The sequence below is a fragment of the Lissotriton vulgaris genome, chromosome 1_1 (genome assembly GCF_964263255.1).
Source record: "Lissotriton vulgaris chromosome 1_1, aLisVul1.2, whole genome shotgun sequence".
Taxonomy (NCBI): Eukaryota; Metazoa; Chordata; class Amphibia; order Caudata; family Salamandridae; genus Lissotriton; species Lissotriton vulgaris.
Window position 1 is genome coordinate 1,809,111,911 of NC_141685.1, and position 26,419 is coordinate 1,809,138,329.

At 42.4% G+C, this 26,419-nt stretch overlaps 1 protein-coding gene across 20 annotated transcripts in view; it reads left to right on the forward strand.

Annotated features, from left to right (window-relative positions):
• MYBPC1 (myosin binding protein C1) overlaps positions 1-26,419 on the forward strand; it is a 339,911-nt gene that overhangs the window by 168,468 nt on the left and 145,024 nt on the right. For all 20 annotated transcript variants that reach the window (XM_086919135.1, XM_086919143.1, XM_086919137.1 and 17 more), the window contains 5 exons: positions 7,398-7,515; positions 10,052-10,103; positions 14,369-14,425; positions 18,456-18,619; positions 19,312-19,444. In XM_086919135.1, the coding sequence (XP_086775261.1) occupies positions 7,398-7,515; positions 10,052-10,103; positions 14,369-14,425; positions 18,456-18,619; positions 19,312-19,444 (524 nt within the window). The remainder of the gene's footprint in view (positions 1-7,397; positions 7,516-10,051; positions 10,104-14,368; positions 14,426-18,455; positions 18,620-19,311; positions 19,445-26,419) is intronic.

Below are 26,419 nucleotides of genomic sequence, written 5' to 3' on the forward strand. Positions count from 1 at the left end.
CACTATAACTTGCAACAGATTTTCCACCCATGCACAAAGCCCAAAACCCCAGACACACTTCTACTCATCGTAGCCTATAAATGCTTTTGTAGGAGCCTCTTCTCACCAGAGCCACCACCCCATATGCACACGCTATCCCATTGCTAGGAACTCTACGAGGGGATACTCTTACCACAGCTGCTGAGCTGCAACACTGGGCCTCAGAGGACATCCAGGACTTGGGAGACCTTTTTCAGGACAGCTCACTTATCCCATATCAGGAACTCATGGTGGAAGGGAATTTGCGCCCTGGACAGTTTTTATTACATCGAACTCTTATAACCTCGTTATCATCTAAGCGGGGGACACTTGCTCAAGAACCGCCCATGCATCACACACTGCAATACCTTCACGTGATGGGGACTGGGAGACACTTGACAAGATGGTTTGCTTCCTCCATTCGACAACACAAAGAGGCTGATCTCACCCCTTCGAGACACCAGTGGGAGGCGGCCTTGGAGAGGGCATTCACAGATAGAGAGTCGACTACAGTTGAGGGCAGCCCAACGTACATTCCGCGTAACCAGCGGTTTAAGCAAATCCAATTCTTCATACTACACCGGGCTTATCTTACCCCAGCTCAAATTAACAGATACTTTCTCCGTACGGATGCGGCCTGCCCTCGTTGCCGGGCGTTAGATACCGACATTCGGAGCAATGTGACAAGCACTCTGGCCACCTACACATCCCGCGCTGTTCCACCCAGATGGGAGGTACACATATTACATTTATTTAGCAGGAATAAAAAACACAGGGCTACCGCCCACTTCCTAGATTTGGGTCTATTACAAGCAAAACGCTTGATTACCAAGAGATGGAAATCCCCTCAGTCACCTCACACACTAGCCTGGTGTAGATCTTTACTCAACTGGGCCAGAGCGGAGGCCAGGGAAGACCTGCTTGGTATCCAAAGGTTCCCCCTGGCGCCTCAATGGGACACCATGGTGTCGAAATTATAGGAATTGACCACTAACACTGGGCAAACCTGAACCCCGGGAAGATACGCAAGACTGACCCACACAAGCCATTCTCCTCTTAGTAGAGGTAGTGTGTAGCCCCGACTTCTAGAGCGATATGCCCCCCCTTTTGTTCAGAATCCCGTTGACTTTGAGCTCTGATAGAGCTGGCTTCCCCGGCTATACAAAGCATGGCAGCAGGTCTCATGTGACTCCCTCAACCTTTCTTGCTTAAGTTGCCCTTCTTTTGTTGTGCCCTATGTCCACAGTTTGTCCTAAGATACACCATGCCTGAAATGTCCACAAGCAGCCCAGGGGTAAGCTTCTTAGGTGCAGCTACGCCTTCTATGCGTGCGCTGTCATGAGACTCCCTTTTGCCTCTGTTGCACAACTTATCTGTACCCTTTTCCTTATGGATGGGTAATTGATAATTGTAACACTTGCAAATAACTGCTCACAGTGTATAGGCATTGTTATGGTTGTATGCTGTAAAATGTGAAAAAAATGAATACTATTGAATCGGGTAATAATAAACATATATTAATTCAGCATCAAGAGACCCAAGGTATGGGTGAGCATGCACCTTAAAATACACATGGTATGTTAAGCAGTAAACTAAGGAGGCGGTCTTAACAATTCACCGGTTTGTCTGAATGAATTAGTCATCAGGACTCTGCATTGAGCTGTATACTTCATCACTGTCATTGTTCTTCTAGTGCCTCCACTCCTACAGCCAATTGTTTATGGATTACAGACCCAGGAGTAGCCTTTATATATTTAAAGACATTCACCACTCACCATGAACTGTCATGTGCACTTCAGCACCACATATGAATAGACTGTTAGAGAGACTGGATGAGTTCTTCGGAGGTAGAGGAAAGGGGGTTGAAATTTTTGGGATTGAATCCAAGATTTGAAATCTTTGTTTCTTTTATGTTACAAAAAATGATTTGAAGTACAGATCAAATAATGTTTTGAAAAGTGGATTTTGAAATAGGATTTGCTGATCTTGGGCCTGATAAATAGATCCTGTACTATCGTTGAAGCCTTAAGACTCTCCGGGGGTTTCAGAATCCATTTCAGAATGGGGTGGTGGGGCTGCACACCTCTTCCCCATTTTCTATATGGCCTGGCCCAAAGGATGGGATCTTCCAGGGCCAAAATCGACCCAGGGAGGGGGTCCCACCTCCCCATTAGTAATCGGGTAGGCCCTGGGACATGGGGATGCAGGGCCGATATTGACCAGTTTAAAAAGGTGGTAAGACCCAGAGGATGGGGTCCCAGGGGCAAAATTTGCCAAGTGAGTGGGGGCCGAGTGCCCCCCACCCCTTTATAACATGGCCAGGCTCTGGGAGATGGGGACCTCGAGCTAGAAATCAACTCGGGAGGTGAGCTGTGTGCCCCCTTCCCATTTACAATATGGCTGGACCCCGGGAGATAGGATCCCGGGCAGAAATCGGTCTGGAGAGGGGCTGCAAGCCCTCCCTCTTTGGCTGTCTGTCTTTGGGGAGTTGACCGCAGGGCCTGACAGCAGGCCAAGCCCTATGGACAACTAAGCATGGGCGAATTTTGCGAATTGGCAACTCGCGAATTTGCGGATTTGCGAATTGGCAATCCGCAAAATTTGCAAATTTGCGGATTTTTTTTTTTGCGTGTTTGCGGGTGTTCGCGAGGCGCTTTGCGTGTTTGCGGGTGTTCGCGAGGCGCTTTGCAATTTCGCTGGTTTTTTTTTTGCCTGCTTAATCACTGCCACCCTCTTGTTTTTTATGCCCATCTGCCCTCTGTACCACTTGTTTCTGTGCCCTTCTGCCCTCTGCCCCACTCATTTTTTGTCCCCTTCTGCACTCTGTCCCACTTTTGTGCCCTTCTGCCCTCAGCCCCACTTAGAATGGCGCCGGCAAGCTGCCAGCGCCATTCTAAAATAGCTAGAAATAGCTTCAACAGGAAGCACTAATATATAAAGTAAAGCAGGTGCTCCAGTTGAAGGTCAAATTAAGTTGCACAATCATTAATCACCCCAAGTTTGGGGGTGATTAATGATTGTGTAACTGAATTTGAGCAGCACCTGCTTTACTTTATCTATTAGAGCTTCCTGTTGAAACTGACTTTTGTAACTATTTTAGAATGGCTCTGGCAGCTTGCTGGCGCCATTCTAAAAGAGTTACAAAAGTCAGCTTGAACTTTTGACCCAATCCGTTCCGTTTGCGGATTTTCGTTCGCGGATTTTGCGGGAAATTCGCGAATCTCGCGGATTGCGAATTTACCAAAAATCCACGAAATCCGCGAGCGGAACGGATTTTCCGCCCATGCTTATGGACAACCCCCTGCTACACATCGCCGAAGGCCGAGCTGGGCATGGGGTTGGTTGCATGCATTGTATTGGCCACTGGGTTTGGTTGCAGGCCAGACCCTGTGGCCTACCCTGCCGTGCAATTGCCAAAGGCTATGTGCAGCGTGTGGTGTGCTACAAGGGGATGTTTGGCTGGGGTGGCAGGGGGTTTTCCATAGGCCATGAACAGCAGCGGTTAGATTAACGTATGGTAATGAAATATTAATTTACGTTACAACAAACCTAGAAATTCACAGAAAAAAACAAAGGTTACTGGGACATGATAGTTAGGAAATACCATTAATAACCATAGAAATTCACTGAAAAAACAAAAGGTTACAGGAACATTAAAGGTAGGATATTAAAATTACCTTAGAAGTTCTGGGAAAAAAACGAAGGTTACAGTGATGTTATAGTTAGGTTCAGATTTTACACATACAAAAACATAGAAAGTCTGCAGTTATAGCTATACTTCTCTCAAGAAATTTTAACACATGCCCTAAGGTAACTATAACTCGTGCCCTCGCCATGCACTGCTAATTAACCTACATCAGTCATGACATCTTCTATGACATTATTGATAATATCACTGTAACATTTCCAATAAACAAATTGATGGCAAAACTGTGCATGGCGGGGGTGCGAGTTAGTCCAGCAGAGTGACAGTCCTTTCAGCAGCAAAACAGTCCTTCTTCCTGGCAAAGTATCCACAGGGCTAGAGGTGTACAGAAGTGGTGGTGTCTGAGGTCCAATACTTATACCCAGTTGTATCTTTGAAGTGAGGGAGACTTCAAAGAAGGGTCTTTGAAGTGCACATAGATCCTCTATGGGACTAGATTCACTACATGGTCCAAACTCACTACAGTGGGGTATGCAGCCCTTTGTGTGTGCACAGGGCACAGCCTACTCAGGTGTAATTGTGAGGCTGTGCCCAGCTCCTACCTCGCATCCCCCCAAGATGGCCCAACAAGTCATACCTGAGCTCTCATTGTGTGTGGCTGTCTAGGGGACTCCACAAAGCCCAGCTGTGGCCCACCCCAGACATGTGATCAGACACAGGCAGCAGGCACCAAATGGCTAAAGTATGAAAATGCCAACTTCATAAAAATACAAAATACACAAAGTGCCTAGACCACTCTTTTTTTTAAAAAACACAAGAACAATTGATGGAGGTCAAGAATCCTCTTTATTGAATTCCGACCAGGTACTTATATTTTATACCTTTGGCTTCTTTTTTTACTTCCAAAATTTTGTATACATTCATTAGCAAAGATAGGACGAACTGTACATATATTTACAATACTATACAAACCAATTTATAAACAAAACATACCACAATGTATCTACACAAACTCAAATAAACAACATCATCACAACAAAACACACATTAAATTGATGTGTACTTGATCTCAATGAATGAGAGACAAAATCAAAGGAGGAAAAGAGACAGGAAGGAAGGAAAGCGTGAGGAATAGAGTCAAATTAATGAAGCTATTTCACGATGTTTAAGCTAACAAATAGCTCTTGTGAGCCAATTATTCCTCCAAGTGTGCCTCCAAGCATGCCTGTGCCTCCAAATATGCCCATCACAACAAACACACATTAAATTGATGTGTACTTGATCTCAATGAATGAGAGACAAAATCAAAGGAGGAAAAGAGACAGGAAGGAAGGAAAGCGTGAGGAATAGAGTCAAATTAATGAAGCTATTTCACGATGTTTAAGCTAACAAATAGCTCTTGTGAGCCAATTATTCCTCTAAGTGTGTCTCTAAGTATGCCTGTGCCTCCAAATATGCTGACGCGTTTCGATTATAGGAAACCAGTTCCTGGAATCTCATCAGGGCCTTATTTCTTTTTGTCAGATTTAGGCAATGGACTGTGGCCGACTATCTTGTTATGCTCGAAAAGTGTTCCCCAGCGTTCTAGAAGTGTAGGGTACGGGGGGCTTTTTATTTGTGGTTGGCAGATTCCTTTCTGGTTCTTCGCGTTATTTGTGAAGTTTACTCAACAACTCAAACTCTAAAAACTCCATGTTGTGACAATCAAGACAGGGCTGATCATATGCAGTAATTTCTACGGCGTCTTTCTGCCACACACGTTCGAATACTATTCTTCGAGTCACTCTGAGTGTATCACACGTCCCGGTCGATCTCAGCAAAGATTTGTTGAGATTCCAGGAACTGGTTTCCTGTAATCGAAACGCGTCAACATATTTGGAGGCACAGGCATACTTGGAGGCACACTTGGAGGAATAATTGGTTCACAAGAGCTATTTGTTAGCTTAAACATCGTGAAATAGCTTCATGAATTTGACTCTATTCCTCACACTTTCCTTCCTTCCTGTCTCTTTTCCTCCTTTGATTTGGTCTCTCATTCATTGAGATCAAGTACACATCAATTTAATGTGTGTTTTGTTGTGATGATGTTGTTTATTTGAGTTTGTGTAGATACATTGTGCTATGTTTTGTTTATAAATTGGTTTGTATAGTATTGTAAATATATGTACAGTTAGTCCTATCTTTGCTAATGAATGTATAAAAAATGTTGAAAGTAAAAAAAGAAGTCAACGGTATAAAATATAAGTACCTGGTCAGAATTCAATAAAGAGGATTCTTGACCTCCATTAATTGTTCTTGTGTTTTTTTTAAAAAGAGTGGTCTAGGCACTTTGTGTATTTTGTATTTATAAGGGATCCAGCCTATTCCACGTCCAAATAGGACCATACTCCTTCGGGAACTTCCTAAAAATTGTATTTTCAGAATTGCAATTTAAAATCCGACTTCACCATAAGTTATGATTTTAAATTGTGATTCCAGAGACACCAAACCTGGGGGTCAAATCTCAGCCCAATTGGAAATGACACTTATAAAATGTATTAAGGTAATCCCAATGTTATTTTATGGGAAAGATAGGCCTTACAGTAGTGAGAAAGGAATTTAAGAGTTTTTTGCTACCAGGAAATGTAAAACTTTATACTACATTTCCTCCCTTTTAAATACATTGCACATAGCTCTCTAGGTTTCCCAGGACCTACCTCTGGGGTGACTTGTGTGTATAAAAAGGGATGGTTTAGGTCTGGCATGATGTTTATTTTGCCCTGTTGAAATGGTACATACAGTCTCTGCAATAAGTGCTGAGGTCCAATAGTAGCATTTAATTTACAGGCTTTGGGCACATGTAGCGCACTTCACTAGAGACGTATATGTAAATTAATGATGTCAATTGGGGAGTGCCAATCTTATCATGTTTAGAGGAGAGAGCAAAACCACTTTAGCACTGGTTAGCAGTGGTAACAAGGACAGACTCCTGTAGCCAGCACAAACGAGGTCAGAAAAATTGGAGGAGGTAGGAAGAAAATTGTGGGGGAGACCACCCTAAGGCTGTCAGGTCTAACATCTTCTATTTGGGAGGATAGGGATGATACCAGTGGTCGCAGATGGTGGTCAATGTAACCATATGTATTTCTAAAAGGCTATCTTTGGAAACCACAAACTGCCTTCCTGGGAGGGGGGTTCACTAGGAATGTATGCTCCTTAGGAAGTAATTAAAGAACCTGTATACAAGTGTGATTGTTTCTTAAGAAATTATATTCCTCAAGGTTTACTCATTTTATTAAATCCATAGCTGTATTATTTGCAGTTATTGACAAGGCACGATGGAGGCAGAAGAAATCAAAGACTAATTCTTCAAGTCAGGAAAGTTCTTATGGCATCTCCTGCTTCCCACTAAAATCTGTGTTCCCTTATGAATGAAACAAGTTGCCAGACATTAAACGGCACATGACTTGCGGCCACTTTCAAAACCCTCTCATTACTGCCCACTGTGGTTTGTCCTCTTTCCTGAGAGATGCGCAAATTGGGAGGGATTTTATACATCATCTCACATTTGCAGTTCTGCATCATCCTAATCCCTAACCTGTACATATGTATGCTCTGAGTCAAGCTCTTATTCTGGTATTTCACTCTTTATAATGACAAACCGTATTAGCAGCTCCAACAATGAAGTCCGACCTGCATCTAGACCATTAGAGACTTGAAGCTAAATAAACCTTTTTGTAAATGTTTGTTTCAGACCTTCACTTTTGAAATGCACATCATCAAAGCAAAGGAGAACTATGGTGGCAACTACAGATGTGAAGTTACGTACAAGGACAAGTTAGATAGTTGTTCTTTCGATCTTGATGTCATCGGTAAGTTTTATTTTAACAACCATCTCAAGGTGTTCTTGTGCTGGGGTGTCGGTAGTTTGTTAGGCCTGGGTCTGCATTTCCTACCTATTGTCATGATATGTAACAAACATCAAATTCACATAGAAATTTTACGCACATAAGCTAGAAAAACAGAATTCTAATTCAGATTTAAATCGGACATTTATTGTCCAATATAAAAATATTTTAGGTCACTCTACGTGAAAGTCTGTTTTTATTGCTGTAGCTCTATTTAAATCGCTAGAGACGTGCAGTCAAGTTAGGTGTGAGCTTAGTGGTGGAAAGGTGAGATTGGTTATCTCAGTCAACTCCCACGTGGGTTTTTAAAATCATTCTTCGAGTTTCACCTTTACCTGGCAGCCTTGGAGTTGTGAAATGTGAGCAGTCACTTTTCACCTAGTCTGTGTCTGGTGGTAGGCCTCATCGTAAGAGTTATCACTCTAAATTGCTGTCCTATTGTAAACCATTGGTGCTATCAGATGTCTAGGTGGCACCACTTTGCAGTTCTCTGTAGGTTGCAGTAAATTAGCCACTATTGAGCCTACCACTTACCTTGGGTTGATGGGTAGGTTTTCTACATATCACATCCCAACACATGATGCACAACCAAATGGTTTCGTACTCTGCACATAACTCTTAAATAAGGACGGAAGCTTGCACTGTGATGCGACTCACAGGGCCTGATTCACAAAGGGCCTCCACACTTGTGGCAGAGGCCCCACACTGAATGAATTTGTACTTGTAAATCGCTCTTATACCCCAACCGGGGTCTCCTGACGCTGTATGCATACCGCTGTGGAACCCTTCCTGGCTTTTCCCTGTGAAATGTCCACTCCTGGGCAGGCCCGGACTGGCCGTTGCGGGCACCGAGCAATCCCCCGGTCGGCCGCATGGGTGGGGGCCGGTTTTGGGTCCCTGGGGGCCGTTTTTGTTACAGGGCCGTTTTTTGCAGCATAGCTGCAAAAACGGCCCTGTACCAAAATCGGCGAAAACCGGCCCTGGCAAAGAGCACGGTCACACCTCAATCCACCCCCTGGGGCGAGGATGAGGCCGGCCGAGCACTTTGCCAGGGCCGGTTTCGGTTCCCAGTCCGGCCCTGCTCCTGGGCACCCCCAAGGTGAAGCCAGGCATCCCAGCGCTGTTGGGGCCGTTGTGGAGATTAAGCAAGCTATTGCCCAGAGTTGCAGAGTGGGACCCATGATTAGAACTGGCACTGAGGCGAGAAATATCAGGTCCGAGGAAATTGAGCCCAAGACCCGCCGAGGCGGGAATTGAACCCTAGTCCCAGGCCAGACCTCTGCATCAGGGTCTGCCGCTCTAACCATTGAGCCACACTTCTCCACAATCATGGGGGAATCTCCGCACTCATGGCCGATGCCCCACAGTCATGAGAATTCTCACTGCGGAGATTCCGCCCCTGTTTGGGGACTCCCCCACGACTTCGGTATCTCCACCACGAGTGCGGAGGCCCTTTGTGAATCCGGCTCAGAGTATTTGGTAAGTTTGACATCAGCATGTTGCTGCCCAGCAGCCACTTGTAAACATTGACCAGCCGTTTGGATTGGGAATAGTTATTGATGGCCAACAATGAAGGGCTCTGCTGCCTTACCTATCTCTTACCCCACACATGCCGCTTATGCAGTATACTCCATGGAAACATTTTGGGTGATTGTCCATTTCTTTCACCACTGGCTTCTTTCCCAGTGCCTCAACTAGCAGGAAAGCCACATGACCCCTAAACTTGGATTAACACAACCATATGTATACCGCATTTAGCTTAGGGGAATGAATTCAGCAAAGTAGTTTGATGCACTCTACATTAAAAGTACATTTGTGAGCATGGAAAGAAATGACTTTGGCCAAAGAGTGTGTAATTTGAGTGAGTTCATACATTAATATACGTAAGAACGAGTTTCTGGATGCCAGTGACTTACTCACCGATTAGGTGAATGATTATTTTTTATCTTTGATTGGATCACTGTTTGCTTATTTGTATATGCTAATTGAATGCTAGTTCGATCAACTGAGTGATTTATTGATGACTAACTGGTTCATTGGATGACTAGTATACCCTTGACTGATTGACTGGTAGATCAGTTGGTATGTTGATTCAGTATTTGCTTCTTTTCCTGATTGATTAGCTCATTTGTGCATTGATTGGTTGATTGACTTTTTTGCTTCTTGGATGAACAATTGATTAGTCATAATTATGTGTACAATTTATTGATTCATTTGCTGATGTCCAATTCATGTATTGGATGATTGACTGTTCATCTAATTGAGTTGCTAATTGATAGCTTGATTAAAAATCGACATGACTTCAGAAATGTAAATTACAAATAGAAATGACGTCTACGTGTAAAAATACTGTTACTGGCTGTAATTCTGTAAGCCTCGTGGAGGAGATAACTCCAGATATTAGGTTGTAACACGTGATTGAGAAGTTCAGATTGTGATGTACCTGGTACTCAAAGACCAATGCAACGTGTATGTTTGACAATTGCATTTCCTTTTGTAGCGACTCCTGAAGCAGCACAGTCTATCGACATCCGCTCTGCTTTCAAGAGAAGGTAAAATCAACAATACTATCTCTGTCCCTCTCATTTCAGCATCAGGAGACAGACGTCTGCCTGTTAAGGCACACATTATACATTGATTCATGTTTGGTGCACTTGCAGTCTGCGGGTGACTCTCTGGCCATAAAGATCCTAAGAAGATAATCAAACCACCTGTAAAATACACCATAATGGCCCCTCTAATTCTTGCTAGTCATTGCAGAGTGGTGGATGAGCTTGCAAAAATGATAAATATTTGAGCCAATCATTTAGTAGCACTTATGAGGCTCACATTCGCAGTTTTAACCTTCACAGTCCAATGAGTTTTGTTTCCTAGTGGATTTCTTCTCTGTGCCTACCATCTACCTCGTACATTGAGCAGCGAGATAGCATCCAGTAAATGACATGTCTACGTCATTTTTAAAGAAAGATCAGCAAACCTTAAAAACCTGTTGTACTATCATAGGGTTTTACCTGCCTTACTCAGTTTCTTCATATTGATCAGGACTTTCTGGAGGAATAGTTAGGTGCACTTGTGTTTTCCCTACGCTTGTTTATTCGGTTTCCATTTATCTAGGCAAAATCCGTTCTACAAGTCCGTGGTTTTGATGCTGTTCAGGCAGCTCCTAGGGTGATTACTGCCTGGTGGAGGTCCGAGTGGGGACATCACATTTAGAGCTGCCCACACGCTATTGTTATTCAAGTAGTTCGTAATCTTACTTTAATTGTAATAAAAATGTATTAAATAATATAAACCCAATTATAACAACATTATTTAATGTGATGTCTTCTTAATGAAACACTGCACAGCTTCTATGAACAGAAGGAATTAGAAGGCATGTAGACTGGAAAGTTCTTAAAAAACAACACTACACATCTTTTAAGTATTCCTATAATATCATAATCAGTACCACAGGAAAACAGTGAAACAAAAGGGTGTTCCATATGCAAAACAAATAAGCTTCATCATACTTCTTACTACAGTCTCATAGAAGTCTTTGTCAATGAAGTGTATTACACTTATCTGTGTGGTGATCATGCCTCAAGCAAAGTGCGCATATTCAATAAGAATTCAAAATGCTCTGAGCCATGTCAAATGAGGGCATCTTCTTAGTTCTGATGCTATCTAACACAAAGGCCTACCACCTCTAACTCATTTACAACTGTTTTGGGCATTGAGTCACTTGGGTGAGGTGTTATCTGACCTGTGCTACCAGCATGGACCATAATTCAATCACCTTAGTGCATTGAGTACTCTGCACAGGGGTGGCCTTTGCTGAGCTTGTATACCAGGTACCCTCACATTTCTCGAGAAGTTACATTAAGGTGATCAACCCGTAGCCTATGTTGAAGAAGGCAAGTGTAATTAACCTTCCAATAGAGACAGTCTAAAAACTTGAGCTACTACAAAGTGAGCACCCACCATGGAATGCGTGACCAAAGTGAATTAAGTTTTTAAAATACCCTTCACATGATCACATATGCTCGTGTAAATACATAGGAACGGTCCACTCCGAAATGGAGCAAACGTATTTGAGGGCTGGGTGTGTTACAAAATTTACCACATGGCCTATTGGTAAAGTGTAGCACAAGCCCACTCTGTGCTTCTCAAGGATAAGCTTCAACAAATGCTGAGTTCACAGGAGGGCCTCCAGTGCCTTCACACATCTCTCTATTTATTGCAAAGCATATCTGGTTCAAGAGATCTGACTGCAACTTAAGACGAAATAACCCTAATTAGAGTTGTATTTGTGCATTTTTTACTATGTCCCAGAATTGAGAACCTCTACCCTTATATTGAATCGTGTAGTCCTCGAACTGACAACAGCAGCATCTCGACAACATATAGAGGATGCCGCATGAACTTTATACACCAGGGAAGCTTCCCCGAAAATAATTATTTTCCTCAATTGGTAACCAGTGAAGCGTGGAGTGGCATGATCATCATAGCAGCAACCATTGGTGATAGGCCTTGTCACAAAATAAAGCACTTGGAAAGAAAGTACCTCAATGAAGAAATTAAGCTAGAAAGAGACATGCTTTGGTTTTGAATTTATTGATGGCCTTGATACAACGCCAGGTATAGCTGGGAAGCCCAATCATTTGTAATCAGAGGCAGGAATAGGTTAAAGTTTATTTCCTGCAACTTTGTATATCCAGAGATCTAATTGTTTGGGTATTTGTCCTTTAGTAGCTAACAGCCAGCGTTTTAGCAGGACTAGATACTGAACATTCTGAGATAGTCCTGTGTCATCAGCGTATAGGTGCAGGATAGATCTGTCCTGCTCGATTGCATTCATTAACACTCGTGTGCATATCAAAAGGTACTGGAGACAACATCAGCTCCTGCTGCACATCAACCAGATCACACAAGGGTTCTGAGGCTGTGGTAATAGATTGTGTTCTTTTGATTAGAAAAATTAACCCACTTCGGGAATGTTCTGCTGATTCAATTTCTATTAGATAGAATTTGTAAAAGACCGCAAAATTAAAACCTAAACAGAAAGCACATGTAGATGCCACAGTTATGTTAGTAAAGTTATAAACTTGTAAGGGTCGATACATAGGATATAATTCCCCAACTGCACATATTCACAAGTCTACAAGGATGTCCATGACTAAATATATATATATATATATGATATATAACTGCACGACAGCCTTGATACAGACACAGAATAATGGAGTTACATTCAAATTTCACACGGCATACACCAAGAGATATTAGTACAGCTCCCAAATATCTCTGGGACATTCCATCCAAAGACATACCTAGTGTCATCCAGCACCTTACCAACTGTATGCTTACCTATATTTTGGTTAAAAGAAATTCTAGAATGCCAAAACTAAATAGGCTAACCAAAAACACTTCATAGGGTACCCAGCAAAGCAAATAACAAGCAGAAACATTTCTAAAAACACTCCAGCAAACTCCCTAAGATCTGTTTTTACATGTAGTAGTCCCTATAAGAGAATGTTCCTGGGCAGACAATTCTTCTTTCAAACCACATCCAGGTGCTTTCTTATAAGTACGCGTAGTATAGAGCCACTGAGTCTAGAGAAGTGATGATTAGAAATGGTAATGAGGGTTTGGGATGGTATTTCTGAAAGGTGTTCAGTGCAGTCGTAATGGGTAATAATGTAAGTGTGGCATGCTGTATTAACCTGTTGTGAAGTGGTAGAGCATCGATGGGGTAGTAATTCAATGGTATGGATGGTGGTGCAGTGAAGAGATTTTCATGGGTTCCAATGTAGTGCCATGGGTAGTTGTGGTTACTTTTCAGTGTATCAATAATCGTGTGGTGAGGCACACAGACTAATCATACAATGAAAGCCATATTGCTTTCGGTCCATGTAATATGATCAAGGGTCTTACTTGTTTGGTGGATGCACATACAGTGAACCATAAAATCCTAACTGTTAAATGGGCTAAAGAGCTAAACATCTCAGTGCCAATACAGCACGGACACGCCAGCAGACAGTGTGACATCGGGGTGAAGTAAGTCACTGTACGCATGTCATGATTCCAGTTTGTGTTACATGATAATTCTGACAGGAGAAACCGCTTGCCATAAAAGAATGATGGCTAGGATATTACAAAAATGAAAGAATTCTTTATTGTTTTTGTCATCTTGCAAACCTATATAAAATACCACAATGTTTTGAAATATTTTGCAGTATCTAGACTTGGAAAAATACTTGCCTTTCAGATTTTTTAAAAATGACTACGTTTAAAAAAAAAATTCTGATGTTAATTTTAAAACGGAAAATAACATGTACCTTGATTATACTTTACTCTGTTATAATTTACATGATGGTTAAGGACTAAAAGTCCAGTGCGGTTCAATACTTCTTTTTAATAGCACGCAGACCAGCGCAAAACGTTTGTTTCTTCTGGCACAGATGTGTTAAGGTGAAACCTAAACCCAGTCTTGCAGAAACAAGCGCATTTTGCCCTTGCCGGATTTCTTGCATTTGTGTTCCAAGAGAAAAAAATGCAACACAAATGTGGGCACATTTTTGTTGTGAAAATGTGCAAAAACTTGCCACGCTAGGCCATCACACAGAGCAACACAAGCCTTTGCGTTCACTGATCACAAGCACATGGATGCACTAAAACGTTCTTGTGTCAGAAATGAAATGCAAGTTTGTGTTGCTATGGTATTAATAATTGTTTTTACTGTTTTTGCATTGTGTGTCTTTAGAGTCTGTAAAAAGTGATGACCTTGTCTCTCTGTATTGAAAAAAGATTTGGTCTGTTTTCTTTTTATTAACAACAGTGGTGAAGGACAAGAGGACGCAGGGGAGCTTGACTTTAGTGGTCTGCTTAAACGTAGGTGAGAAAAAACACGCAAGACGCACAGGTGGGAATTGGAAAAAGAATCAATCAGGTTCCCAAAGAACGATACCCGCACACACATGTCAATGGCCTTATTTTCATTATTCTGGCCTTCATCTATTTACTTCTGTGAGTGATTGTTTAACAACTTGGTCAGAAGGCTAACATTATGTTCGCCCATTCAAGTATCGAACCATTCCTGGAAGCCAGTATGCTTTGTAAGGAGCTGGTACTTAAATGTCCCTCCATTCACCTCCTTCAAAGTAAGCCCTGCCATTATTGACAGTGCCACATGGTATTTTAAACTAATTCTAACAAATGGATAGTGATCAGTAGTGAAATATTACAGACCCCAAATATATTGAAGATCATGTCCCCTGGCGTAAGAGCTAGTCGATAGGGTTAGCACACTGGTTTGGTGTTGTTGTGGGGTTTTTTGCATTGTTCATTGCATGCATTAATTTGCACTGTGCATGATTGCTTGGAAAATTGACATCTGTAACCAAAATATTTCACTTGAGTCGACAACTTTGAACAACTTTCAACAACTTCCAGGGACAGTATGTGCCTCTAAAGGGAGTTAAAATATTCCTCTTCATGGAACAACAATGTGGCCCTGCAGGGGACTAAAATGCTTCTATTCTGGGTTCAGCAATGTCCTTCTACAGAAGATAAAATTCTGCTTGTCCTGGAAATAAAATAAACTTGGCTGTGGGCTACTTTGTACCTCTGTCCGTGACACTGACAATAAACTTGAGAAAGTCACATTTGGTCTTTACCACAAGGAAAGTAAACTGTGTTTGTAATCTAGTTAATATTGAGAAAGTGTGACCATGTTATTTATGTAGTTTCATGATATAACAGAACCCGGTTTAGAAGCTATCACTGTGCTGTTGACAATGTTTGTTGATGGAGTAGTGTTTGTTATGATTTTTAAATGTGGTTGCACTTTTCCCACTGCTTCCCACATATACATTTTTTTAATATAACATAAAATTTTCTTAATTTGAGGGAAAATATCTTCATCTACTCCTTTCCTTTAAAACATGCATACCTCCAGCACACTCCTTTTTTTACACCTCTATAGGATTAACTATTGTGGGGGAACTCCCTGAAACCCCCAATATTCGATTTTTGCCAGCACTAGCATGCACCATGAACTGATGAGGATACCTCCTTCTGCAAGGCTATGATAGGCAAATCCCTTCATTTCCTGCCCTAACTAACCTTTGTTTTGCAACTGGTATTCGAATAGACACGCCACCATCACTCGATGCCTGGTGTGTTATATTCCTCCAGCCCCGAATCGCATTGCCTTGTTTACACACATTTCCCTATTCTTTTTTTAGGAGGGGGGGGGGCAGGGGAGGATGCAGGGGTGATGGCTAGCCACGTCCACCTGCCCATAGCCGAATTGCTCTTCTTCTACCCTAATTCACTCTGCAATAATATTGGCCATATGTGCCTGGGCTTGTTCACATTACTGTTAAAGATTAAATCATATGCATATTTAATAGGTAAATGTAACACTTAAATGTTTTTTCAGAATTCTACCTTTCTGAGACGATGTCTGACCACAGCATTTCTGGGATACCTATATAACTGCAATTCACATATAAGGTGGAGTCTTGCTTTTTGCAGGCGCCGTTTTGGATGAACAAGCATTTATAAGTCATAAATGTGAAATCACTGAAAACAGACTGGTGTACTCTTGGCAATAGTCTTTTCTTTAACTCAGGCAGTTATTCTTTTGTAATCACAGATAAGGTCAATTAAAAAATTCAACATTTATTTTCAACATGTTATAGTATGCAGTATTCTTTAGAAAAGCCTCTAATGAGAATTTCGTGTATAGAAATAAATATATATACACACACACACACACACACACATATATATATATTTTTATATATATATATATATATACATATATATATATATATATATATATATATATATAGAGAGAGAGAGAGAGAGAGAGAGAGAGAGAGGGAGGGAGAAAGAGCTGTATTATGATTTTATAAGTTAGCGAGATTTTCACACATTTCAATAGGATTTACTTTTTTTTAAAAAATATCTTTATTTGATTTTATAACAAAAAGACAGTACAACAGATAATACAACCCCCTCCCCTCCCCTCCCCCTCCGGTCGAGCAAGTCAGAAAAGGAAAAGTAAGCAAAAAGCATTAAAAAAAGAGATTAGAAACAGGGAAAGTAATAAGGAAAAGAAAAACCCCAAAAGTAAACTAATGAATTAGCAGAGAATCATTCAAAGACAGATGAGCATAAGATTACAGAGATACAGGTGACAGTTAAAACATTACAACCAAATTACTACTGCATATGTCACTGAGATTGAGACCATTCTATTAAGGGTGACCAGATTTTTAGTCCTTTTATCCGACGCTTCCTGCCTTTAGTTTTATATATCGCCATTTCTAAGTTAAAAATTGCTAACAGTCTAGAAAACCAATGTTGATATGATGAAGCCATGGCAACTAGCCATGCTGAAGCTATACAAATTCTTAATACGACCATCGAAATAAAAATCAATTCATGACCGACATTCGGGTTGGTAAGATTTGTTACACCCAAGACAACTGTTTCGTCAGGTAGGGTAATCACTATTTTGAGAATCAGTGAGAGGAAGCGTTCAATTCTTGACTTAAGAGGAGTTAAACAGGGACAGGAAGAAAAAATGTGTACACAGTCCGCATTTTGAAAATTACATCGGAAGCAGCATGTACCTCTCCCACTACCCCATTTGGAGATTCTGTCCGGAGTATAATACATAAAAAAGCATATTTTATAAAATTGGGTTTTGAGTTTGGTTGACATAAGGACCGTTTGAGATAGCCCATTTGCGTGTTCAAATTCTTCTGTGGAAATAGTGATTTTACTTTGCCATTTCTAAGTGATTTTCTGTATATCGTCCGTAAAATACATCAATAATAGAGGATATAACCCCCCAATCCTGATTTTTTTCTGAGAGTGACTTAGAATGTCGGCTATGGCATTTTTACTCAAGGTGCCCTCTCCCCTTGTACGTCGTGTAAGAAAATCTCTAATTTGGAGATACTTGAAGAAGTCTCTCCATTCCAAATGATACTTATCTTTCAAGGCTTCAAAAGAATATAGCCCCTCTGAGGAGAAAATACATCCTATATGAGTGATTCCGGCTGTATTCCACCTATTGCTGCAGGTATCTTTAAATATTTCTGGTAGGGAGGGATTATTTTGAATAGGTGTGTAAAAAGATAAGCGTCCCAGACCAACCATTTTCCTCACAGATTTCCAAACCTTGAATGCTCCTATGAGTGTTTTTAATCTCACTTTTTTGTGATAGCTATCGAAGAGATATCTCCAAAAATAGCCAGTGCTTTTATCGCCCAGTATTATTTGGTGGATTGAAGAGGCGTCATTATCCATCGCTGTCACTGTCCCATCAAGATGAAAGAGCTCATGATTATGTAGCAAAACTGTTGCCCAGTAATATGCCTTAAGATTTGGGAGGGCTAGTCCTCCTCTTTCTTTGGGGAGCGTCAGCAGTTTGTAGGTGCGGCGGGGCTGTGTGTACGGATTTACTAGGAGTATTTCTTATTAATAATAATGTTTGCATCTTGACAGCCAATAAATTGGTATTTACTAAAACATGTCCTTATGTCTTTTAACTCATTCGCGGAACTGATTTTTTTTAATGCTGTGACCCTTCTTTGCTACTTAACAGTCCTGACCAGCGAATTCAAATGAAAACATATTCTTAAGTTGATTAAGGATTGGCATCTAACAACATTGTCCCAAAAGATTTTCACCAGCATTTTATGCATGACACATTGGAAATATTCCTTACATAACATCAAGAAAATGCATAACTGCAATAAGTCAGTAATGCTAATACTCTTATAACATTTTTTTGGATTTGCCCAATGTAACGTTGGTGGTTAACATTTGGAGTTGTCCTCTGGTCTGTTACCATGAATGATGTTAGCCTCTTGAAATAAATGATGCTATTTGTTTCACATCGTCAGAGAAATTAAGCCTGAAGAAGGCCCTGAGATAGATGTTTGGGAACTTCTAAAGAATGCTCACCCTGCTGAATATGAGAAAATTGCATTCCAGTACGGCATCACTGACCTCAGGGGGATGCTAAAACGGCTGAAGCGCATGAAAAGAGAAGAAAAAAAGAGCGAAGGTACGGTACCCACAGTGGATAAAACGTGCATTAACTGGGTGGAATCTAATGTTTCTCTTGATGTTCAGAGAAATTAAATATAGAGGTGCTTGGTTTATTGTAATTTAAATTGCTTAATAAGATATAAAACATTAAAATAATGGTGGGCTGGTAGGTCCTTGGGTCCGTCAAGCTATATTTACTTCTTGCAGCGGCCAATCTAGATATTGCATAATTATGGTGGAGCCCACTATTAAAGCCCAAAGCTCATAGGAGAAGCGCAACAAATTTGAAGGTACATTATATAAGAGCAGAGGGTATATGCAAATATTTATGGACATCTAAAGTCCTTACTTTACTCATTCCAACCCTCGAATGGCAGAAATATTCAGCTGTGAGACACTGATAGAGAGAAAGGGAAGGAATGGGGCAATTGTCAAAAAGGAAAAGTGATGCATGGATTGACAAAGCAAGAGTAATCCGCATACATATAACACAAGGAAATTTTTTCCTAACTGAAAGATAACATTTTATAAAGCATTTTATAAACAGTGTGGCGGCAGTATGACGCCAAAAATTGCAACCACTGCTTTAGATTTTGCTAGTTTTATTTTGTGAATTGCCTTTTGTAGGTTTGTAGGTTATATCAACCTAAAAGAAATGCAAAAAAGTATTCAAAATTATTTTTTTCATCTAATCCTTCCTTCCCAAAGCATTCTCAAAGAAACTAGACCCTGCGTATCAGGTTGATAAAGGATCTCGAGTGAGATTTGTGGTTGAGTTGGCTGATCCAACCATTGAGCTGAAGTGGTACAAAAATGGACAGGAAATACGGCCCAGTCCAAAGTAAGTGATATGAGTGGTTCTACTTTCAATCACTCTCCATATATGATCTTTAATCTTGCTAACATTTGATTGATTCTATATATTGCATTTTTTTGTGTCTGAAATTATTATATAATGTATTGTTCTATGATTGATTTCATATGTCAACCTATTTGTTGCAAAATGGTCAAAAGGGCCATGAACTAAGGCCAACTCTCACCCATAAATTGTCTTTAAGAAGCTAAGCTCGAATACGTGTGACATCAGTGAAGGCTAATGCTCTGTATGAGAAAGTGATAATGTAGAATACAGAAGATGGGTTGATAGCGCTGTATCTTTTGTTATAATACATACATTTTTATACTATGTTATGCTATAGTATGTCCATTATAAGGCACTGTATCCATGCTACTAAAAGACCACTGATAGCAATCATTTGTTAACAGAGTGTGCGATTCCAAAAAGACCAACACTTCAAGACAGCAAGTTTATGGGTGTTCTTATAAGAAATATCTTATATTTAGCTGTTTTAACGAAGATGGCTTAGATGACGGACTGGGGACTATCAGAAACAATTACCTTACATCAAAAAACAAAGTTGGCAGAATTGAGGTGTATGGTTTCTGGGGTACAAAGAAATCAATGCTCGGTTTGTCTCAGTAGAGATGCTGTCACATGTCACAGGTACCTGAACTGTACCTACTCTAAAGTTACACTGGTGTAAGCTGGTAATAAACTCAGAACCTGGTCATCTGTTTGCAACAAATTAGTTATTTGGGTGGATTATCGCATGATGATGCTATTTGCTCCTTCAGTTCCATATGTGCTTCCTTGAACTATAATTTTTTTAGATCTCGAATACCTCCACAAACATAGAACATATTTTGGGAATGTCTGGGCAGTCGGTCTGCTACCAGCAATCTTGCACATTGTCCACATTCTCCTAAAAATAGCGCAGGGTATAGAGATGTCCAACAGCCCTGCAAAGCCACGCTGTCTGCTGACAGGGATGAAGCATCTTTACATAAATTGTGATCACCATACTGGCATGTCTGACAGCATTTGTAAAAACATTAACAGTACTTTCAGATGCAGGGATGTCTGAAGCAGATGTCTTCAGCGGTCACATTCCCGGGCTGACAGCTGCAGGCCTATAATTATATCTCTTCTGTGTTCTTGTCTTCCTTTCTTTTGTGCATGCACACTATAGACGCTGTCCTTCTTGTTCAGTTATGTATTTTCCCACATATACACAAACATATTGATTATGTGTCGAAAAAGGTAGTCTCTGTCCATGTATTAGCTTCACACCTTGTGGAAAATTGCTGGAACTACTGCTGTTATCTTCACCACCATTAGAAATCTTATGCTTTCCACCTAGTGATTCTGTGAACATACACCTATGTGCATTACTGGTCCTCTCACAAATATGCAAGCGTTGGCTGTACAATCATATCCTGGGGTGATTTTACAGCCTTAAAACAGTGCATAGAGCGTTGTGCTCTCATACAACTCTTTTTTTGGGTGACAACATTAAGGTGGGAAATTCTAGATCAGTGTCTCTTGTCAGCTAACACCACTACTGCAAGTGGCGATAACACAAACTGCCACTTACAGAAAGCGCTCTGTGACAAGGCAGTGGAATTACCTGTCCATACCTTTATGCAGTGAACAAGACTTACTAAAATTCAGAAATCTTCAAAAGGTTGGTTTTTCATAGATAGTCTTTCCAATAACTCATGCTTTCTAATTTGTCTTATTTTCTTAGTTCTTGTCAATTATATCAGTCTCTACAGTGCTAATAAGTTTCATAAATGTGCGTTACACATAGATATATTTTTTTTTGTGTATCTTATATAGCGCACAGCTACCCCAACGGGGTGTCCCGGCGCTTGCATTGGGAACCCGTCCTGGCTTTTCCCTGTGAGATAACCCACACTGGGCATCCCCAAGGTGAAAGCCAGGCATCCTGCCGCGGGGGGCCGTAGTGGAGATTAAGCAAGCTATTGCCCAGAGTTGCAGAGTGTGAACCCGTGATTCGAGTAGGCACCGAAGTGAGAATTATCGAGTCCGTGGACACTTGGGCTCAGACCCTGCCGCGTCGGGAATTGAACCCTGGTCCCGGGTCTGACCTCAGCTTCCGGGTATGCCTCCTCTAACCATTGAGCCACACTTCTCCATATATAAACTAATATAACATAAACTAGTGCTAAAATAGCTTATTTTTTATTAACCTCAATCAATATTTAATTAATGGGAATATAAGGCACTTTTAGTTATGATTTATTGTTTACATTTAAAAAAAAAATATTATATGGATATATGATTTTAAGTTTTTTTCGTTTTTTGAGTAAATGAATGGTTTAAAAAAATGGTAAAAGGTTTTCTAGGATTTAGGGCTAGTAAGGGTTTTTTAGGGTTCAGGGTTAGCTGGTGTTTAGGGGAGTAAGTGAATTTCTAGGGTTCAGGGATGGGTGGTCTTTGTGGGTTGTAAGGAGTTTTCAGGGATCAGTTGTGTTTAGGCGTAGGATGTATATATTGAGGGTTTAGGAATTGATAGAATGTAGGGGTATAAGTGTTTTTAAGGTTCAGGGTTTGGCAGTATTTAGGAGTAGTAAGGGGTTTTAGGGTTTAGGAATGGCTAGTGTAAAATTATATTTTATGAAATGAAAATGAAAACAATTTATAATTAAATTACATTTGTGATAGCTTTAGTATTGCAATGTAAAAAAATACAAAATTAAATTTCTAATATTAGAATATATATAGATAATATATACACACACATATATATCTACATATATATTACCTACTGGCAGTCACAAGTAGGTAGTTATAGTCAGGACCAATTTTCCATAGGAAATCCGCAACATTCTATTTCCAATAACTTTGGCGCCGGTCGACTAATCTTTGCGAAATTTTCAAAACTTATGGCCCCGGTCCGCTCCTATTCTGAAAGTCTTGGGGTGATTCGTCAAGCAGGGACGAAGAAAAAAGGGGGTCCCAAAACGTGTTTTCCCTATACAGTTTCCCATAGGAACCTTTAGCCACAGCTACAGCCCGAACTGCTGAACGGAATTGGCAAAGAGGTACTCCTTGGTTCAGACTCGTGCCTTTTTGTTAAATGCTGTGAATCTGTTAAGTAGTTCCTGAGAAAATCAAAAGTAAAATCATATATATATCTATGACCCCACAGGATCCGAGCACCCTCCCAATGACAAGATGTGTGCTAATTGGCTGTCAACACTCCAAACCAGAAAGTGATGGCAGCCATCTTGTGCCTCGGTAGAACTGAGGCACAAGAAAGCAGAAAAAAAGTGTGAAAAACACATAAAGGGGGCAGGGTAGGAACACCCTGATCCCCTAGGCCTGCCTAGGGTGTCCCACAAGGACCCCCTAAGCCCCTGCGCTTCTTTGGTAATTAGCCCCCCGGGAGGCCAAATCCCGGGGCAATACTGGCTATGTAAAGGGAGGCCCAGAGGGTCCCACCAGCCCCAGGAACCACCACCCCAGGGACTTCTTTCAATTATGTGGGGGGGCTCTCAGACCCCCCCAGCCCTGGGAACCGCCACCCGGGGCTTTTTAAAATTATGTACAGGCGTCTCTCAGGCCCCACTAGCCCCGGGGTCCACCACTCCCCATGGCTTCAAAAACTAATGGAAGGGGGGCTCAAAGGCCCCCCTAGCCCCGTTGAGCACCACCCCCGGGGCTTTTTAAGAGTATGTGGGGGGGCTCACAGCCCTCACCAGCCCCAGGGACCGCCACCCCCCAGGGCTTATAAATATATGGGAGGGGGGCTCAAAGGCCCCCCCCAAGCCCGGGGACCGCCACCCCCAGGGCTTTAAGGAAAGAATGGCGGGGGCTCGTGGCCCCCCGCATCCCCGGGGACTGCCACCTCCCCGGGGCTCTAAATATTTAAATTAGGGGGTCCGTGACGGAGCCCCCAGCCCCAGGAACCACCACCCCCCGGGGCTTTGTAGAATGTGGGAGGGGGTCGCGTGGCCCCCCTCCTGGAGCCTTGTTGTGGCCCTGGGGACCGCCACCCCCCAGGGCCGGCTCCTGCAGTGTCTCAGGTTGCCTACTCCCCGGACACTGTAGTTTGCTATGGAAGGGCGGGAGCCATGCGGCTCCCACCCTGCCATAGCAAACTTGGTTTGAATTTTGAAAGAGAGCAGGAACACCTGCTCTCTCTTTCAAAATTCAAACCAAATTGCTTGTCCACACGGGAAGCTGCATCTTAGTGGCTCCCCATGTGGAAAAGCAATGCCGGCTCCCGAGGGACGCGGGGAGCTGGCAGGACCGTGGGGTGATTGGGGACCCCCCACGGTTCCCAACGGAGAGGGCCAGCCCCGGGAGATGGGGTCCCCAGGGCTGCAAGTGGCCCGGGAGGGGGGCCATGGAGCTCCCCTCCCCAAAATTAAAAAAATAAAATGAAATAAAAACGCACAAAGGCCGGCCCGAGGGATGGGGTCCCCGGGGCCATATATGGCCTAAGACGGGTGGCAAGGCAGCCCTCCTCCAAAAAAATGTATAAACAATATGGCCATGCCCCGGGGGATGGGGTCCCCGGGGCAGATTTTGGCCTCGGGAGGGGTGCCACGCAGCCCCTTCCCAAAATTAAAAAAATAAAATAAATTGGGGGCAGGCCCTGGGGGATGGGGTCCCACAGGGCCAAGAATATTTGGAAAAGAAGGGGGGCCACACAGCCCCCCTTCTTAAAAAAAAACGCATCGCACAGGGGCCACGCCCCCTCCTTTGAGCACTCCGCAAACGTCCCCCCTGGCATGTTTGCAGATGGGAAACAAATTCCCCTTAAATACTGGGGGTCCCTGGGGGGCAACTAGCCCACCAGGAACCTCCAGAATGCGCCATGGGGCTGCGTTACAGAGAGGTGTTCCGAGGCCACGCCCCTTTTTACACCTCTCTGCAACGCATCTCTTTGGCGCTTAATGGAGGTAGTTGGTGGGCTAGTTGCACCTCAGGGACCCTCAGTATTAAAGGGGATTTAATCCCCCAACTTAAAATGTGCCACAGGCGCGTTTGCAAAGTGGTGAAGGGAAGGGCCGAGGCCTGAGTTGACATGTGTGCAAACACACCCGGTGGCACGGTTTAAGTTGGGGAATTAATTCCTCTTCAATCCTGAGGGTCCCTGGGGGCCAACTAGCCCACCAGGTACCTCCAGTAAGCACCACAGAGCTGCGTTTCAGAGTGCTGTAAAAAGGGGGCGTGGCCTCTGAACAACTCTCTGCAACACAGCTCTCTGGCGCATACTGGTGGTACCTGGTGGGCTAGTTGGCCCCCAGGGACACTCATGATTGAGGAGGCATCAATTGCCCAACTTAAACTGCGCCACAGGGTGTGTTTGAAGACATGTCACTTCAGGCCACGCCCCCTTCCTTCACCACTGTGCAAACGCTCCCCGTGGTGTGTTTTAAGTTGGGGGATTAATTCTCTTTTAATACTGAGGGTCCCTGAGGCCAAAGTAGCCAAACAGATATCTCCAGTATGCGCCAGGGAGCTGCGTTGCAGACAGGTGTTCAGAGGCCATGCCCCTTTTTACACCTCTCTGGAACGCAGCTCTGTGGCGCTTTCTGGAGGTACCTAGTGGGCTAATTTGCCCCTAGGGACCCTCAGGATTCAAGGGGAGTTAATTTCCTAACTTAAAACGGCCACAGGGCGTGTTTACACAGTGAGGAAGGGAGGGGACGGGGCCTGAGGTGACGTGTGCAAACACGCCCTATAGCACGTTTTAAGTTGGGGAAATAATTCCCCTTCAATCCTGAGGACCCATGGGGGCCAACTAGTCCACCAGGTGCTTCCAGTAAGCACCACTGTGCTGCGTTGCAGAGGAGTCGTCCAGGCCGTGCCCATTCTTACACCTCTCTGCAACGCAGCTCTGTGGTGCTAACTGGAGATACCTGGTGGGCTAGTTGTACCCAAGGGACACTCAGGATTCAAGGGGACTTTATCCCCCAGATTAAAACGGCCACAGGGCTTGTTTGCACACGTCAGCTCAGCCCCCCCTCCATTCACCAATGTACAAACGCGCCCTGTGGCGCGTTTTAAGAGGTAGTTTTAATACCCCTGCCCTATTTTATACTAGGGGCTTACAGAAGAGGTCATGCTAATAACAGGGGTACCCCAAAGCATAGTGTTCCCTAGTGTGTGTAGGTGTTTTAACTGTATTCTAAGTGTTTTTTAGCATAGCACTGGATCTAGGACTGGTTATTCAAAGTCAGTTACCACAAGTACCCATCTGAAAAAAGTTGAGGGTACAGGATGATTTTGCAACAAAGCTTCTTTCTGCTCCTCTGTTTGTTCTTTCTGCCCGTCTTCCTTCTTCCTGCACTTTTCTTCGTCTTTGAGGACTTCTGTTGCTTCTTTCTGCATTTCTTTTTCTTCTTTCTGTGCGTTTTTTTTTCTTTCTTCACATGTCCTACCTCTGCAGGCATAGTTAGAAACTAGCATTGAAAAAAGCTTTAAAATTCACTTAAAAAACCATAGGTTTCAGTTAGGTTAACGTTAGAAATTAGCATTTAAAAAACCTTTGAAAGTCACTGAAAAAACCGTAGGTTTCAGACTGGTTATAGTTAGGAATTAGCATTCAAAAAACCTTGGAAATTCACTGAAAAAGCCATAGGTTTCAGGGGCGTTATAGTTAGCTGGACATTTCACTCTTACAAAACCATTGAAATTCCCCTGTTATATTTAGTTAAGCTAACTATAACTTGCGTGCCCGAAATTCACTGCTGATGACGTCACATATTACATCACTCATGACATGGTCAGTGACATCACTCATGACATCACTGATGACATCTCAAATGACATCACTGATGACATCATCCTTGTGACAGTGGCAGACCTCCTCTCACCCTTTGATACACACATTCAAAAATAGAAACTAAAATTTTAAAAAAATGGACATACCAATACTAGTTACAACAACCTATTCAGTAATTCCAAGATCTACCGACACATCCACTCATTCACCAA